Below are 14,001 nucleotides of genomic sequence, written 5' to 3' on the forward strand. Positions count from 1 at the left end.
TTTAAACATGGGTGTAGAGTTAGATCGTCTCTGGAACCAGTGTTGAGCCTCATATAGTTGAAGATGTATTTCCAATTGTAGCGTTAAGGTGTTTTCACAAAGTTATGAGCTAACCGCTAAATATAAGATAATGCGCAGCTTTAACATACAATTTAAAAACAAGCGAACTGAAACTTAACAGACAATTCGGTTGTTGAGGTGCTTAACTCGGTAGAACTGGTCAGGGAGTGATGTAGCAGATGGAACAGATGAGGGTGTTAGTTTGGTTTTTGGAGGTGGTGGGGACACAAGTAAGTAGAAAGAAAATATTGTATGTAATAAATGTGAACCTTTTAATCCTTTAAGGTGATGAAAAGATAAGGTACAAGCCCAAATTGCAAAAGATTTTTATTTAGTCTTTAACTTCAAAGTAGCATCCAACCCTTTTGACCACAAAACAAATTTAAAGAGGAAAAAAGATGAATTGGTTTAACTAAATGCAACAGTGCTGTGCAGAAAAACTGCTAACCAAAAAAGCCACAGTGCAGGGTCAAGCGTCAGCCTGGCATAATATGACCAGATATATCAGAAAACTGATTTGATGAACCTAAATATGTGTCACAATAACCTTGAAAGAGGAAAGAGAACAAACTCATGCAAGTCTGGTCAACCTCTAGTTTAGTCGACCTCCTCGATAGTTGGGCCAGAGGATGCTCCTCCTCCAGGAGCTCCGCCAGCTCCGGGGAAACCACCTGGCATCCCACCTGGCATCCCTCCTGGAACCCCGCCTGCACTCTGGTACAGTTTGGTCATGATGGGGTTGCACACCTTCTCCAGCTCTTTCTGCTGGTGCTCAAACTCCTCCTTTTCTGCAGACTGAGAAAAGAGAGAGAAAAAAAGGGGGGGAATTTCAGTATCACTCTGATCAGATGCCAATCTGGAATATAACTTATGAATATAAAATTCTCAACCATACTTGGTTTCTGTCAAGCCAGCTGATGACTTCATTACATTTGTCCAGGATCTTCTGTTTGTCCTCATCGCTGATCTTATCTTTCAGCTTCTCGTCCTCCACAGTGGACTTCATGTTGAAAGCATAAGACTCCAAACCATTCTTGGCAGCCACCTTCTCTCTCTGCACATCATCCTCAACCTTATACTTCTCTGCTTCCTGGACCATACGCTCAATGTCGTCCTTGCTCAGACGACCTGAACCGCAGCAGAACAAAGAGTGAATTTAATGCTGTATACACAATTTCGCACTTAAGAGAAAGTGATTGATGTTACCTTTGTCATTAGTGATTGTGATCTTGTTCTCCTTTCCGGTGCTCTTGTCAACTGCAGATACGTTCATGATTCCGTTGGCGTCGATATCAAAAGTCACCTCTATCTGAGGAACCCCGCGCGGAGCAGGGGGGATTCCTGTCAGCTCAAATTTTCCCAGAAGGTTGTTGTCTTTGGTCATGGCCCTTTCGCCCTCAAACACCTGTGAATAAAATCCATCAGATCAGCCCATCAATGAAGACTCAAAACACTTTAATGTTTGGAACAATAAAGTGTCATCTTTAGCTGAGTACAGGATAAACAACGCTGGTCACACCTGAATGAGCACCCCAGGCTGGTTGTCTGAATAAGTGGTAAAGGTTTGGGTCTGCTTTGTGGGGATGGTGGTGTTCCTCTTGATGAGTACGGTCATGACCCCTCCAGCAGTCTCAATGCCCAGAGACAAGGGGGTAACATCGAGCAACAGCAAATCCTGCACATTCTCAGATTTGTCCCCTGACAGGATAGCTGCCTGCACAGCTGCAAAACAAATAGATTTGAGGTTCAATTGTATTGCTTTTTATGAGTACAAGTTAGATGCCATTATATACATATGGCCAAACAGGGACCACACCTGCACCATAAGCCACTGCTTCATCTGGGTTAATGCTCTTATTGAGCTCCTTCCCATTGAAGAAGTCCTGCAGGAGCTTCTGGATTTTGGGAATACGAGTAGAGCCTCCTACCAACACAAGGTCGTGGACTTGAGCCTTGTCCATCTTGGCATCACGAAGAGCCTTTTCCACAGGTTCCAGAGTGCCTCTGAACAGATCTGCATTCAGCTCTTCAAACCGGGCTCTGGTGATTGAGGTGTAGAAGTCGATGCCCTCATACAGAGAATCAATTTCAATACTGGCCTGGGTGCTGGATGACAAGGTGCGCTTGGCCCTCTCGCACGCTGTGCGCAGACGACGCACCGCCCTCTTATTGTCGCTGATGTCTTTTTTGTACTTGCGTTTGAACTCTGAGACAAAGTGGTTGACCATACGGTTGTCAAAGTCTTCTCCGCCCAAGTGTGTGTCACCTGCTGTGGATTTCACCTCAAAGATGCCGTCTTCAATGGTAAGGATGGAGACGTCAAATGTGCCACCGCCCAGGTCGAAGATGAGGACATTTCTTTCAGATCCAATCTGTGTTTTAAAATGATTTGACAATTACTTTTCTGTAAAAAGCATTTGAGACACTCCTTTCAAAACTTAATTTCTTTTGTGGTGCTAAGGACGTGCAAAACTATTACAGCGTTACATAAAATACACAATAAATGCGAAAAAAAACCCTTTCTGATTCTTAAACTGTTTGAAAAAAAGCTGTACCCACAGAATTATTGGTACCTTTTTGTCAAGGCCATAAGCAATAGCAGCAGCTGTTGGCTCATTGATGATTCGAAGCACGTTGAGCCCTGAGATGGTCCCAGCATCTTTGGTAGCCTGGCGCTGGGAGTCATTGAAGTAGGCAGGCACAGTAACTACGGCATTTGTTACAGTCTGCAAAAAGGAAAGAGTTTCATGACACAACATTTTATGGGACATTTATAACATTTTGAACACCAATTACAAATTTTTGCATCATTTGGAGTTATATTGGATTTAACAGAGCTCTTGTTCTCCTAGAACTCCTAAAATGGCAGACACAAATTTAGTAGTCTTGCAGCCAAAATAAGTTTAGTTGTGGTGTTAATTGGAAAGGTGTGTGTTGGTCGTGCACACCCCCATATCTTTGGTCTGAGCATTTAAGATTGAAAAGATGTATGTAAAAAAAAAAAAGTTATACCTTGCCAAGGTAGGCTTCTGCAATCTCCTTCATTTTCAGGAGTACCATGGAGGAGATTTCCTCTGGGTAGAAGGTCTTGGTCTCACCCTTATATTCCACTTTCACTTTGGGGCGTGACGCATCATTTATGACTGTAAAGGGCCAGTGTTTCATATCTGACTGGACAACGCTGTCATCAAACCGACGACCGATAAGACGCTTTGCATCTGAAAAATAAAATGATGTGATGAACAACCATGAATACTGAGTCTTGCTTAATGAAAAGATAAAAAAAATAATAAATAACAAAAGCTCATACCAAATACTGTGTTGTTGGGATTCAGTGCCACCTGATTTTTGGCTGCATCGCCAATCAGCCTTTCAGTGTCAGTAAAGGCTACATAACTGGGCGTGGTCCTGTTTCCCTGGTCGTTGGCAATGATTTCCACTTTGCCATGTTGGAACACTCCTACACAAGAGTAGGTAGTGCCCAGGTCAATGCCAACTGCTGGTCCCTTAGACATGTCTGCTGAGAACATGAAAGAAAACCCATTTAATCATACACTGGCAATGAAGTAAAAATCTACACATAAAACTTGAATAACTTCAGCTGTCCCTGACCACTGCGGGTGGCTGCCATTATACACATTGGTCGTATGGGGTAATGAGGCTATTATCAGCATCTGATCTGCTCAAACAGAAGTGGAAACAAACTGTCTCAGTGAAGTGGAGGTCCACAACACCTGTTTTCAAGCCTCCCTACTTTAGACAGCTTAGCAACAGCTGCCTTTATTATGACAACAGAGACGCAGGAGTCTGTTCTAGGACGCAGGTTTACAGTAGCCTGATAAGCTGCTCACTATGTGTTCACTGATTCATCATTTGGGTAATGACAAACAGTGTCTAGTGTGACATTTAAGTGATCATCTTTGGTTTGAGAAAAAACAACCAGCTATAAATTTAAACTGAGATGCCTTTCAGAGATAAAATGGGCATCAATTTTATTTTCTGCTACTTTGATTAATGGGCTGGATTATATACTGACAAAAAGCAGGCGATGATGTGTTCCTAGTCTGACAGCAACAAATTTACAGCGATGACTCAGTGAGATGTAACTTCTTAGAAATGTGCCGACTGTTGCTATAGTAGCAGATGATCAATATACCTTAATGTTAGCTAAATGTTAACCCACACGGGAGACTTGACACCCAAACCAGGAAATGATTCTATAATTGTGGCAGGTCATCCTGAGAGGGAACGGAACCATTTTGGGAGGTTTCACATGCTTTGATAAAGAAATCGAAGTGAAACAATTAGTCATATCAATCAATCAATCAGAAAACGCAAGGAATGGGTATTTTCAGGTTCCAGGGTCAAAAATACAAGGGTTTGCTGCTTTGCTTTTAAAAGAAAGGCACTCAAATCAATTTAGTATGCCATATGAAAAGACAGACAGACAGACAGACAGACAGACAGACGAGGAAAATTAATTTAATAAATGTCAGTTTGTGAAGTCCCTGATTTTTCTTCATTTCTTTGTGACAGTTCACTTAAAAATAACATTCTCGTTCAAAGAAAACTTATGTATTGTGTTTCAATTTTTTATTTTTTTTGCATTTAAATATCTGGTTAGGTACTCACAGACACTAATGCAACCTAAAAGAAATCATACTTTGAACACAGACACATCCTAATCACGACATCTTTCAGTGCAATCATTGTAGATTACGCTGGATATGGCGCAGGTTAGGTTTTCTGTGCAAGTGACTGCTTCTGTCCACAGCACGGAGCTCAGTGTTTACGAGGTGCAAAACCAACACAAGTATTTGGAAAGATGTGCTGAAGTATCTACAAAAGTCGAGTGGACGTACATTAGTTTTACTTTCGCTGCAGGACACGATAAAGGGGTGTTTGTGTTTATCTCCTTGCACCATCAGCTGTGTCTGACAGCCGCCGCCCACTTCGGGATCTCGGGAACTTTCTGGACTGTCCATTTCCTGAAGCGGCTGTTTTTTTTTCTGCAGTCGCCACAGAACTTACTCAGGACGGCAGCAGCTTTTATTTTTTTATTCATTTATTTATGCATCTGTCCATACCTTGTTCACTGATATTGACTATAAAAAGTTCTACATAGCTCCCACACGCGGACAGAAATAAGCTGTGCGTAAAAACAAACATCAGCTCGTTCAAAGTGACGGCTGCAGCTGCTGGATTCATTTTTAACGTTCGAAAAGGATGACAACTTCCGGTTGCTAAAAGTTCTCAGTGGTCTTCTTCCTCGCTGGACTCACCTGCTGCAGCTCACCGGCTCTGCTGCGTTAGATGGCTGTCCTCACGGCTGTCCTCACGGCTGTCCTCCGTGTGCTGTCGGTGTGATGGGGCTCTGGTCCCGGGCCGCCGCCCCTCCGCATCAGAACTCTCCAGAAGTCAGGAGGAGCGATGGCGGCCAATCCTCCGCGGTTGGCCCCGCCCTCTCCGCTCTGCAGCCAATGAGAAAGGCCGCCGACCGACTGCAGCAGCAGTTGCTAGCAGGAATTATTGATGGGAAGTTCCGATCTTTTAGTAAAATTAACGAATCTTTTTTTTCCCATGTCGTTCGTTCATTTCGTTCATCGGAACCAGTGTGGCGCTGTAGCTGTTATTTGAGTAGTGACTGAAAAAGGACGGCTTTCAAACACTGAGGAGCAACACAACACGCGTAGCTATGAGTCGTGACAGAATCACTCATTCCTACACTGAGCCTGCGCGGCAGCCATGACTCAAGTGAATTCAAGACTCAGAACCGAAGACCCTATTTTATGAGTCGTGAACGAAGCAGCCATTCTACACAGTGAATATGAAGCAGAAAGACCCACTCGTGAACAAACCTGAGCCTGTGCAAGCGCAAACCAGGAAAAAAAGAACGAACCACCCATTGAGATGACTTGTTACACCCGAGTCATACAAAAGATTAGTTCAAAATGAACGAATCGTTCACGAATGACACATCAGTAGGAGGACTACACCCTGACGGAGGGTCGGTAAGAAAGTGCGCATGTAGAGGCCTCCGCCCTATAAACAGGCTGAGAGTTCAATACAGTATCAATCTATCTATCTTAGGGTGATTTCTCAACTATTTTTTGCTTGTTCATTTTGGTGGCCATTAAAACATTTTCATGCCTCCTTCAGCTATAATAATAATGATAGCAATAGAATAAAAACATTTGCCAGAGTGGAGGCTTAGTTTAGCTCCTCCGCTTCCCTGCAGTCACAGAGAAATCAGAAAGAAAAGTGAATGAACTGCTGCTTAAAAAAAAAGAGGCGCAAAGGTGTGTTCAGTCTATTGGCAACGAGCTAAAATCACAACACTACTGGATGTTCATCTGAGTTTGACAACAACTCCAATTTAGTTGCAGCTGACCAAAGCTGGACACATGGTCAATCAGAGAGGGGCTAGCTCAGTGATCTTTCGAAGGGATTACACAAGTTATCACAGAGCTACCTTTATTTTAAACTGTTGTGCTGTGAATTTCAGTAAGTGAAAGAACTAGCAGACTGGGAGAGAAATGATGAGCAAAATTAACCACACCTATAAATTTCAGGTAGAAACCAAGTGAATCTTTTTAGTCCCATCGATGACACTGATATGGAGGTTAATATCTCTTAAATACACAATGTATTGAGTGACACCAATTATTAATAAGAGAGTTGAAACTGAGATCAGGGTGTGATTAAAAAAAAGTGGGTCAAGGATCATAGGGTTTTCTTGCAACCACTGGGATTACTTTATCCTCTAAAGTACAGTACTTGCATGAGCTGTGTCCTCATGTGACCTTTTAAAAAAGAGTCCTTGTACCTGTCACAACATGTGAAACAGCTCGGGTGTTGCATGTGTTTGACTGTGTGACTAAACAAACAAGATGGTCTAGTTACAGCCAAGAGGCGTTGAAAAGAAATCTATTGTGAAGTTAAACTAAACAGTTCAATACTTTAAAGTTAATTTGACCCTGTAACTATACAACAGAGAAAAAAAAAGGAGTAAAAAGATAAGATCAGATTAGATAGATCTAACAAATAGCATACAGTGTTTCTCTGTGTTATACAAAATAAAATTTGCAGTAAGAAGCAGTAACACAAAACAGAACAATAACCATATACTGTGGGGTAAAATATGATTTTTTTTTAAATTCCAATTTTCGTTCTCAGCTGCAAATGGAGAAATGCAAATTATCAGATGAACTGTGCGACACATTGACAGGCCTGAACATAATGATTTTGTTGTTTTTCCAGTTAACTGCTGTACTTGCTTGTTAGTTGAATTATCTGGTTTTCACATTTCTGCACAGGCTGAGGCTGAAATCAAAGCAACATTTTTTTCAATGAGAAACTGTAAAAACTGGCAATGTTATGAAAACTGCTAACTGTTCAACATGTATGTTATGTAATGCAGGCTGTGAATGAACATTGTTTTTTTCATAATAATGTTCCCAAGAGTCGCTGCCTTTACATTTGCAGCACTATAGGTACTTGTCCCCTGATACTTGCATGAAATATACACTGATGTTTCCACCGTTGTGTATGCAGTCTATCATTCCTTACATTTCTGTGAATCCTATCCCTGGACACATGTCGATATGATGTACAGACCTGTCTAGCATTGCTAGTAATATGTCTGCAGAGAAAGGAAAAAAGGAGTCAGGACATAAACGTAAGGAAAATGGAGGAAGCTTCTGCAGCTGGAGATAAATTAGACTTTAATAGACACATCTAAAGCCATGTTTGTTTGTTTTTTTCAACATTGATTAAAAAAGAGGAAGAATAGAATAATTTACAATATTGTCCTATCGATAATGTCCAAACAATGTTCAGTCATCATTTGTTGTAGTTTGCATGTTTACACGTGTCGTCAGTGTATGTATTCTCATGCTTAAGAATAAAATTGATGATTAAAAAAAAAAAAAAAAGTCAAGTGGTTATGTGACAATTTTTTATAATTCTGATCATTATTGTGGTGCCTCCATTCACTCAAATCCATGAGATGAGATGGAAAGCTTTACAAGCAAACTTGGTTTGAGTTTATGGCAATTTCAGCCAATCAAAACCACAAGAATCATTTTAAATAAACTTGGTTTGTGATCTAATATGAATGAAGAAATATTGTCTTTATCAGTTGGCATGTCCATTTAAAGTCCAAGCCATCCCCGTGTCATTTCCTCAGCTGCTATTTGATTGATAAATGGTGTACAAACTGTATTTATTTAAAAAGAAATTTTAAAAGAACTATATTTGTGTGAATTTAATATTTCAAAGACTTGCAACTAACAAACTTTTGGCCTTTTGGTAGAGAGCACTTGTGTTTGTGATCCTGGGTCCTGACCTAAATGTGTTTGTGACTCCCCGGGGTGACCAGACTGCTTGTGGGTCCAAGTTTTGAAGAAAGATGCCTTCAGTGACACTGACGGCGTGGCTTGCAGACAAATGCTTATTTAGAGCACAAAGACAGATTAAAACTGGCATTTGACATAGGATATGACTGCAGTAATCCAACAGGCACCGTTTTCAGGCTGTACCCTCATGGTGTATTGTGGTGCCGTTCTTTGGGGACCGGTTGCTCAGGAGTTCCTTTCATGTTATGATGCTTCACAAAAGACTTTCACAGATAGGTGTGTCTTTTCTCTCCAGACAGTACAAAATAGCTCAGAAATTTTCTATTTACACTTTACAGCCTGAGGCCATAACAAAAACTGATCTATTACCAAACAAGACATTACATTAAGAGATCTAAAAAGATAAAAACTTTTGATCAGATGACTGATACTGGTAATTCATAAAACGACCATAAATCGTTACCTGAAACTTGCTTCTGTGCATACATTATGGTCTCCTATCCAACTATCCTCTTACCCATACCTGCTGTAGGGCAGCAGTTCATTGTCCTTCCGTCGCATTACATTAAGCTTATATGGCCCAATATACATTTTTATCTTTGACCCAAATTTAAGATAATTGCCAACGGATTTCTGAATTGATTTAAAGCTGACTGCTCTAGGTTTATTTAAACATAAAAGCAAATTCACTCTCTCTCTCTAAATGTGTCTCTGGTTTCACTGAAACAACAGTTTTTCTCGCATTTATCTTGTAACCCTTTAAAAGGATGCAAAGCCTTGATTTGGTCTCACCAGACTTAAATCATAAAGTGTGGTCTATATAAGGAAGTTAAGCTACAGCAGTAAAATCACACTTACAGACTTATTGGATGCCTCTTTATTTGGCACAAAATTACTCATATATAAACTCAATTTGTATATGTAATTAACTAATTTCATTATTTAACCCCAGAATATAGTCCTGTCTGTCCTCAAAAAATGTTTGACAGCATAGCTACATCAAAAAGTGAGCTGGATCTAATTGTCATTTTGAACAAAATTAAGATTATTTTACATTGATTAAAAAAAAAATAAAATCTAAAATTGCAGTCCATGAAATATGACAATGTTCAGGGCTCAACTCATGTTACACTATTGTTTGCGATGTTCCCTCACACACCCTTTGGATGGGGCGACAGTATAAATGGAGAGATCTGGAAGTGAGCAGCAAGACACAACATGAAGACTTGCAGGTGAGGAGCTAATATAACTGATGCAGCTCTTTTTTTCAGTAGTTTAGTATTTCATTTACAGGCTTTTGTAAATGTGTGCAAGAGTTTGTTAAAATTACCTAAAAAAAAAAAAAAAAAAAAGATGTTAAAGAACAAGTACGACAGTTTTGGGCGGATTCATTTTAAGATCAATTTGACACATTAGATATAATTTAAAGATCATCCTCTAACTCATCCAAAAATTGCCCATTGTCGTTCAAAGTGCTTTCGCCTTATTCAAGTGTTGCCATTGTCTAATCTAATTCTCACAGGTCAACACTCAGAACAATGAGGCTGGTTCTCCTTGTGTGCCAGCTGGCACTAATTCTGGGGACTGAAGCCCAGATACCAGAAGACTGCGTTGTCCATTCTACAAACAGACCTCCAGGTTTGTGACATTTTCTTTTACAAGTCATTCACACTTACAGTTACATTCATGTCCTCTCTCTCTCTCTCCCAGAAAACTCTGACATAACGGTGGTCTGCGGCACTGAGCACATGGACCTCAGTATTTATATTTGCCCAGTGTACCAAGCTCTGTACAATGAGTCTCTGATGGTCCTGAACAATGAGTTAAACAAACCTGAGTGTTTGGGGACTGCCGATTGGAGCGTTGATCCACCGGTCTTAAGATTTAAAATCCCCATAAGCCAAACTGCCATCTCTACATGCAATAGTGACTTCAAGGTATTCTTCGTGACAGACTCCTTTCTATTATTTTTATACATACATATATCGTATTCACAGCAGTTGAGTAACTCTATGTCTCAAAGAAATTACACATATATATCTCTCTATATATATATAGAGAAATATATACCGTCATATATCATAAAAGTCTGTTGGATTCTTGGAATAAAACCACTAATGGTCATGACACTGATATTAATTATCGTTTTCCCTGAAACGTGATTCTTTTTCAATAGATAACCAATGAGATTGGAAGCGGAGAGTTTTCGGATTTCTCAAATGTCCAGTTCGTCAATATTTCTGGCATTGTTACCTCCGTAGATCCCTCAGCAGGGATGATCACCTATCGCCCGCAGATCCTGTACAAGTTCTCGTGTCGTTACCCAATGCAGTATCTCCTGAACAATACTGAACTGGGCGTGTGAGTATGCTGCGAAACATCCTGCCCTGGACATGGAAGCAGGACTTGGCTGTGGTTTCAAGTTTGTGAATTCTGTCTCATTCAATACAGATCAGGTGTAAATTTTGCCATACGAGACAACAACGGCAGCTTCATCAGCACCCTAAGCATGCAGCTCTACGAAGTAAGGCCAGTCCCAGCTTTTAGACATGCAGAGATATTAGATTTGAGCATTTTATAACTGGACTTTGTTCTCGCTTTCCTTTGGAATAGGATAAGGATTACCAAAGAATGCTGAATATCCCACAAACAGGACTCAACCTGAAGACCAAGATTTATGTTGCAGTTCAAGCTACCAATCTTACAGACAGGTATTTGGGGTTTGCCTGTTTACAATAAACTGTAACTTATATTAAAAAGAGAAAATACTTTAAATCTACCCGTTTGCCCTCGAAGGTTCAACGTGCTGCTGGACAGATGCTATGCAACAACAAATCCGTATCCATTCCTCGACATCTATTATGATCTTTTCGTTGGGTGAGTCTCATGTATTTAACTACAGTGCATAATATCTCCCACTTCGGCTGACGCTCAACTTAAGATGAGAGGCTTTATGTTTCCCCATGTGGAGTAACACTGCCTGTCTCTTTGTCAACCAAGGTGCACACGTGACGCACAAACTAAGGTGGAGCTCAATGGGGCGTCTCAGGTGGCGCACTTCTCCTTTGAGGCCTTCAGGTTTGTGGAGCACAAAAATCTGACGATTTCCACTTTCTACCTGCACTGTGTCACCAGACTCTGTGAGGTGTCCTCATGTACAAAGTTACTGCCTGTGAGTAGACCTGTTCTTAATAAACTCACCTTTAAGGGTCACTAATTACAATCAGCGCGTCATGCAGGTAAATCACATTGCTTCTCTTTGTTCATTCTCAACAGAACTGTAACTCTCAGAAGAGGAGGAAGAGGGAGACCGAAGCCGCGTCAGCCAACACCACAGTCACCTCACCCGCCATACTCGTGAGCAAACAGAGCGTTGGTGCGTCTTTCACGACATTGTATTATTTACAGAATATCACTCAAATGATTTCATCTGACTAAAGAAAAGATAGATACAGTAAAGTGGGGCTGTTTTATGTCTCAGGACATCTTTATACGATTCAATGAATAGTTTTAGGGTTAGGGTTGGCCAATCTGGTTTCTTGTTTAGAGAGCGACAGATACTTTGGTGCCTGCATGTTAGAGTCAGAGGGTGGTTATCTAAGCTTCACACAAAACCACAAAATGTATGCCCTTAAATGCATTGAGTAGATAGAGAAGATAATAATCAATGAGCTCTAAAGGTGCTGGGGAGAGGATTTTTTTCAGCCTTTGCACGGAGCTAAGCTAAGATAAGGGGCTGCTATATTATCCCCACTGACACAACAAATGAATCCTGTCTATTACTGACCCAGTTTTGTTGGCATTTTTCAGGAGAAACTCCGACGTTCATGGCCTCTCATGGTAAGAATTGCATTGTGTGCGTTTGTCTGTCACTGTATGGGATTATCTATAGAAACACATCATACTGTAACAGCCTGAATTATTTAGCCTTGGATGGACTCATTTAAATAGTAAATTAAATCTTATACACAAGAAGCACATTGATGTGTGATATCTTAAATCGATTTTTATTGTTCCTACAGGTTTGGCATCTGAGAGCAACTATAGCAGCCCTGTGGTTGCTGTGATTGTATGCATCGTCATCCTGTCCATTCTCCTCGTCGCCATGGCTGCATACTTTATGTTATACATTAGGCGAAGAAAACCCATCATCCAGTGAGATTCCCTGACCGAAAGTGGAGTCCCTTCGCTTACTTCTCAGACTGCCAGTTTTCCATTTACCATACAAAGCTCATAAGACCATAGTAATTATCTGGGCATGAAACTTCCCTAATCAATTTAAATCACATAGATCATTGATGTGGAGATGAGGGACACAATCTCTACACATTATCATGATTAAGTGTTAGCTTTAATCACCTTACCTGTCATACTGCAGTATTTAATTATTGGTGGCATTCTTTATAATCAGTTAGAAATTGCTTGCTTTCAAAAGGTTTTCAATAAGAATGAAGAAGTATTAAATATTTCCATTTTTCTTTTTTTTAATTTTTTTCTTTTTTTTTAAAACACTGCATTACACACTTTGTCTTTTTTAGCTGAACAGACTGGTTGAACGAAAGCGACCAAAAATCTGGGGATAACCAGATTCAGGACAGGCCTGAATGGATCACGGATTCACTGCACCACTGAGCTGCTGTAGTTGGTGAGATATGTCGGTCTGCACCAGACTGAAGGGTTTGTGGATGATGTGTGGGTTTGGGTTTGTGATCATGTAATTATTTGTGGTTTTAAGTGAAATATTTTAACAACTACAGTTATGAAATCAGTTACAGACGGGGGTGTCCCCTTGAGTTAGGGATGAAGACAGGAAATGGATTGCATCTCAATCACATTGAGCATTACATCATTCTGACCTTCATATGCTGTCATCTGTATCACCATCTAATAAAGGCATGAAATGCCCCCAGTAGAACATTTAATGGAACATTCATATCAGTTGTGATCTTTTACTCATCAAGGAATCATCACCAGACGTTTAAACTTGCCAGATTTGTTGGTTTATGGTCAATTATTGACAATAGTAATGAAATTTTATTAGCCTAACTAGCTACACTGTGGTAAAGATGCTATTATACCTGCTAAACATCCTTATGTTCAGCTTCTGGAATGAACAAGTTTAACAAAGCCACTTCAGGTGTATAAATATGGTGCAGGCAGACTCATTTAGACCACTGATGGGTCAGGGGAGAAACACAAGATTATCTTGTTATCGGTTAACAGTCAGTGGGTGTGGTATACAGTATCAGACGATATTATGAACGTGGTCATAATTATGGCTGAGAGTTGAGTTTCGTCTCAAAAACACCTAAGACACTGTGAGGACTTTTTAACACCCAGGTAGTATTCTTCTATTGTCTGACAAGTTTCCTTTCTTGCCTTTTTACTCTTTCATGGCATATCAAAGAAGAGTTTGGAGAACAGATAGCTGGACAAAAAGTCTTTCTTGGATAACAACCGTATTTTGTTGTAGTAGTAAATAATATCCACCAGTGAAAATACTTTGATTCTCTGCTGCAGTAATATCATAACATAATTCGTAAGTAAGTCAATGGCAATGAAAATATTCACTCTTTGAACTCCT

General features: G+C 40.3%; 2 protein-coding genes across 2 annotated transcripts; one reads left to right on the plus strand and one right to left on the minus strand.

The window, feature by feature from the left end:
* Positions 1-369: 369 nt before the first annotated feature.
* Positions 370-5,490, minus strand: LOC115052722 (heat shock cognate 71 kDa protein-like). Its single transcript, XM_029517003.1, has 9 exons — positions 5,343-5,490; positions 3,371-3,580; positions 3,073-3,278; positions 2,634-2,786; positions 1,877-2,432; positions 1,580-1,782; positions 1,267-1,465; positions 956-1,188; positions 370-855 (listed from the first exon to the last, which is right to left on the minus strand). The coding sequence occupies exons 2-9, from the start codon at positions 3,573-3,575 to the stop codon at positions 658-660; spliced, it is 1,953 nt and encodes a 650-aa protein (XP_029372863.1). The 5' UTR covers positions 3,576-3,580; positions 5,343-5,490; the 3' UTR covers positions 370-657.
* Positions 5,427-13,295, plus strand: LOC115053176 (zona pellucida-like domain-containing protein 1). The gene is made up of 11 exons (XM_029517740.1): positions 5,427-5,599; positions 9,940-10,055; positions 10,128-10,354; positions 10,594-10,778; positions 10,869-10,941; positions 11,031-11,128; positions 11,214-11,294; positions 11,418-11,589; positions 11,694-11,793; positions 12,228-12,257; positions 12,440-13,295. Exons 1-11 carry the CDS (start codon positions 5,427-5,429, stop codon positions 12,574-12,576), a joined length of 1,392 nt encoding a protein of 463 aa, XP_029373600.1. The 3' UTR covers positions 12,577-13,295.
* The last annotated feature ends 706 nt before the right edge of the window (positions 13,296-14,001 follow it).

Source organism: Echeneis naucrates, chromosome 13 (genome assembly GCF_900963305.1).
Source record: "Echeneis naucrates chromosome 13, fEcheNa1.1, whole genome shotgun sequence".
In the NCBI taxonomy this organism is placed as follows: Eukaryota; Metazoa; Chordata; class Actinopteri; order Carangiformes; family Echeneidae; genus Echeneis; species Echeneis naucrates.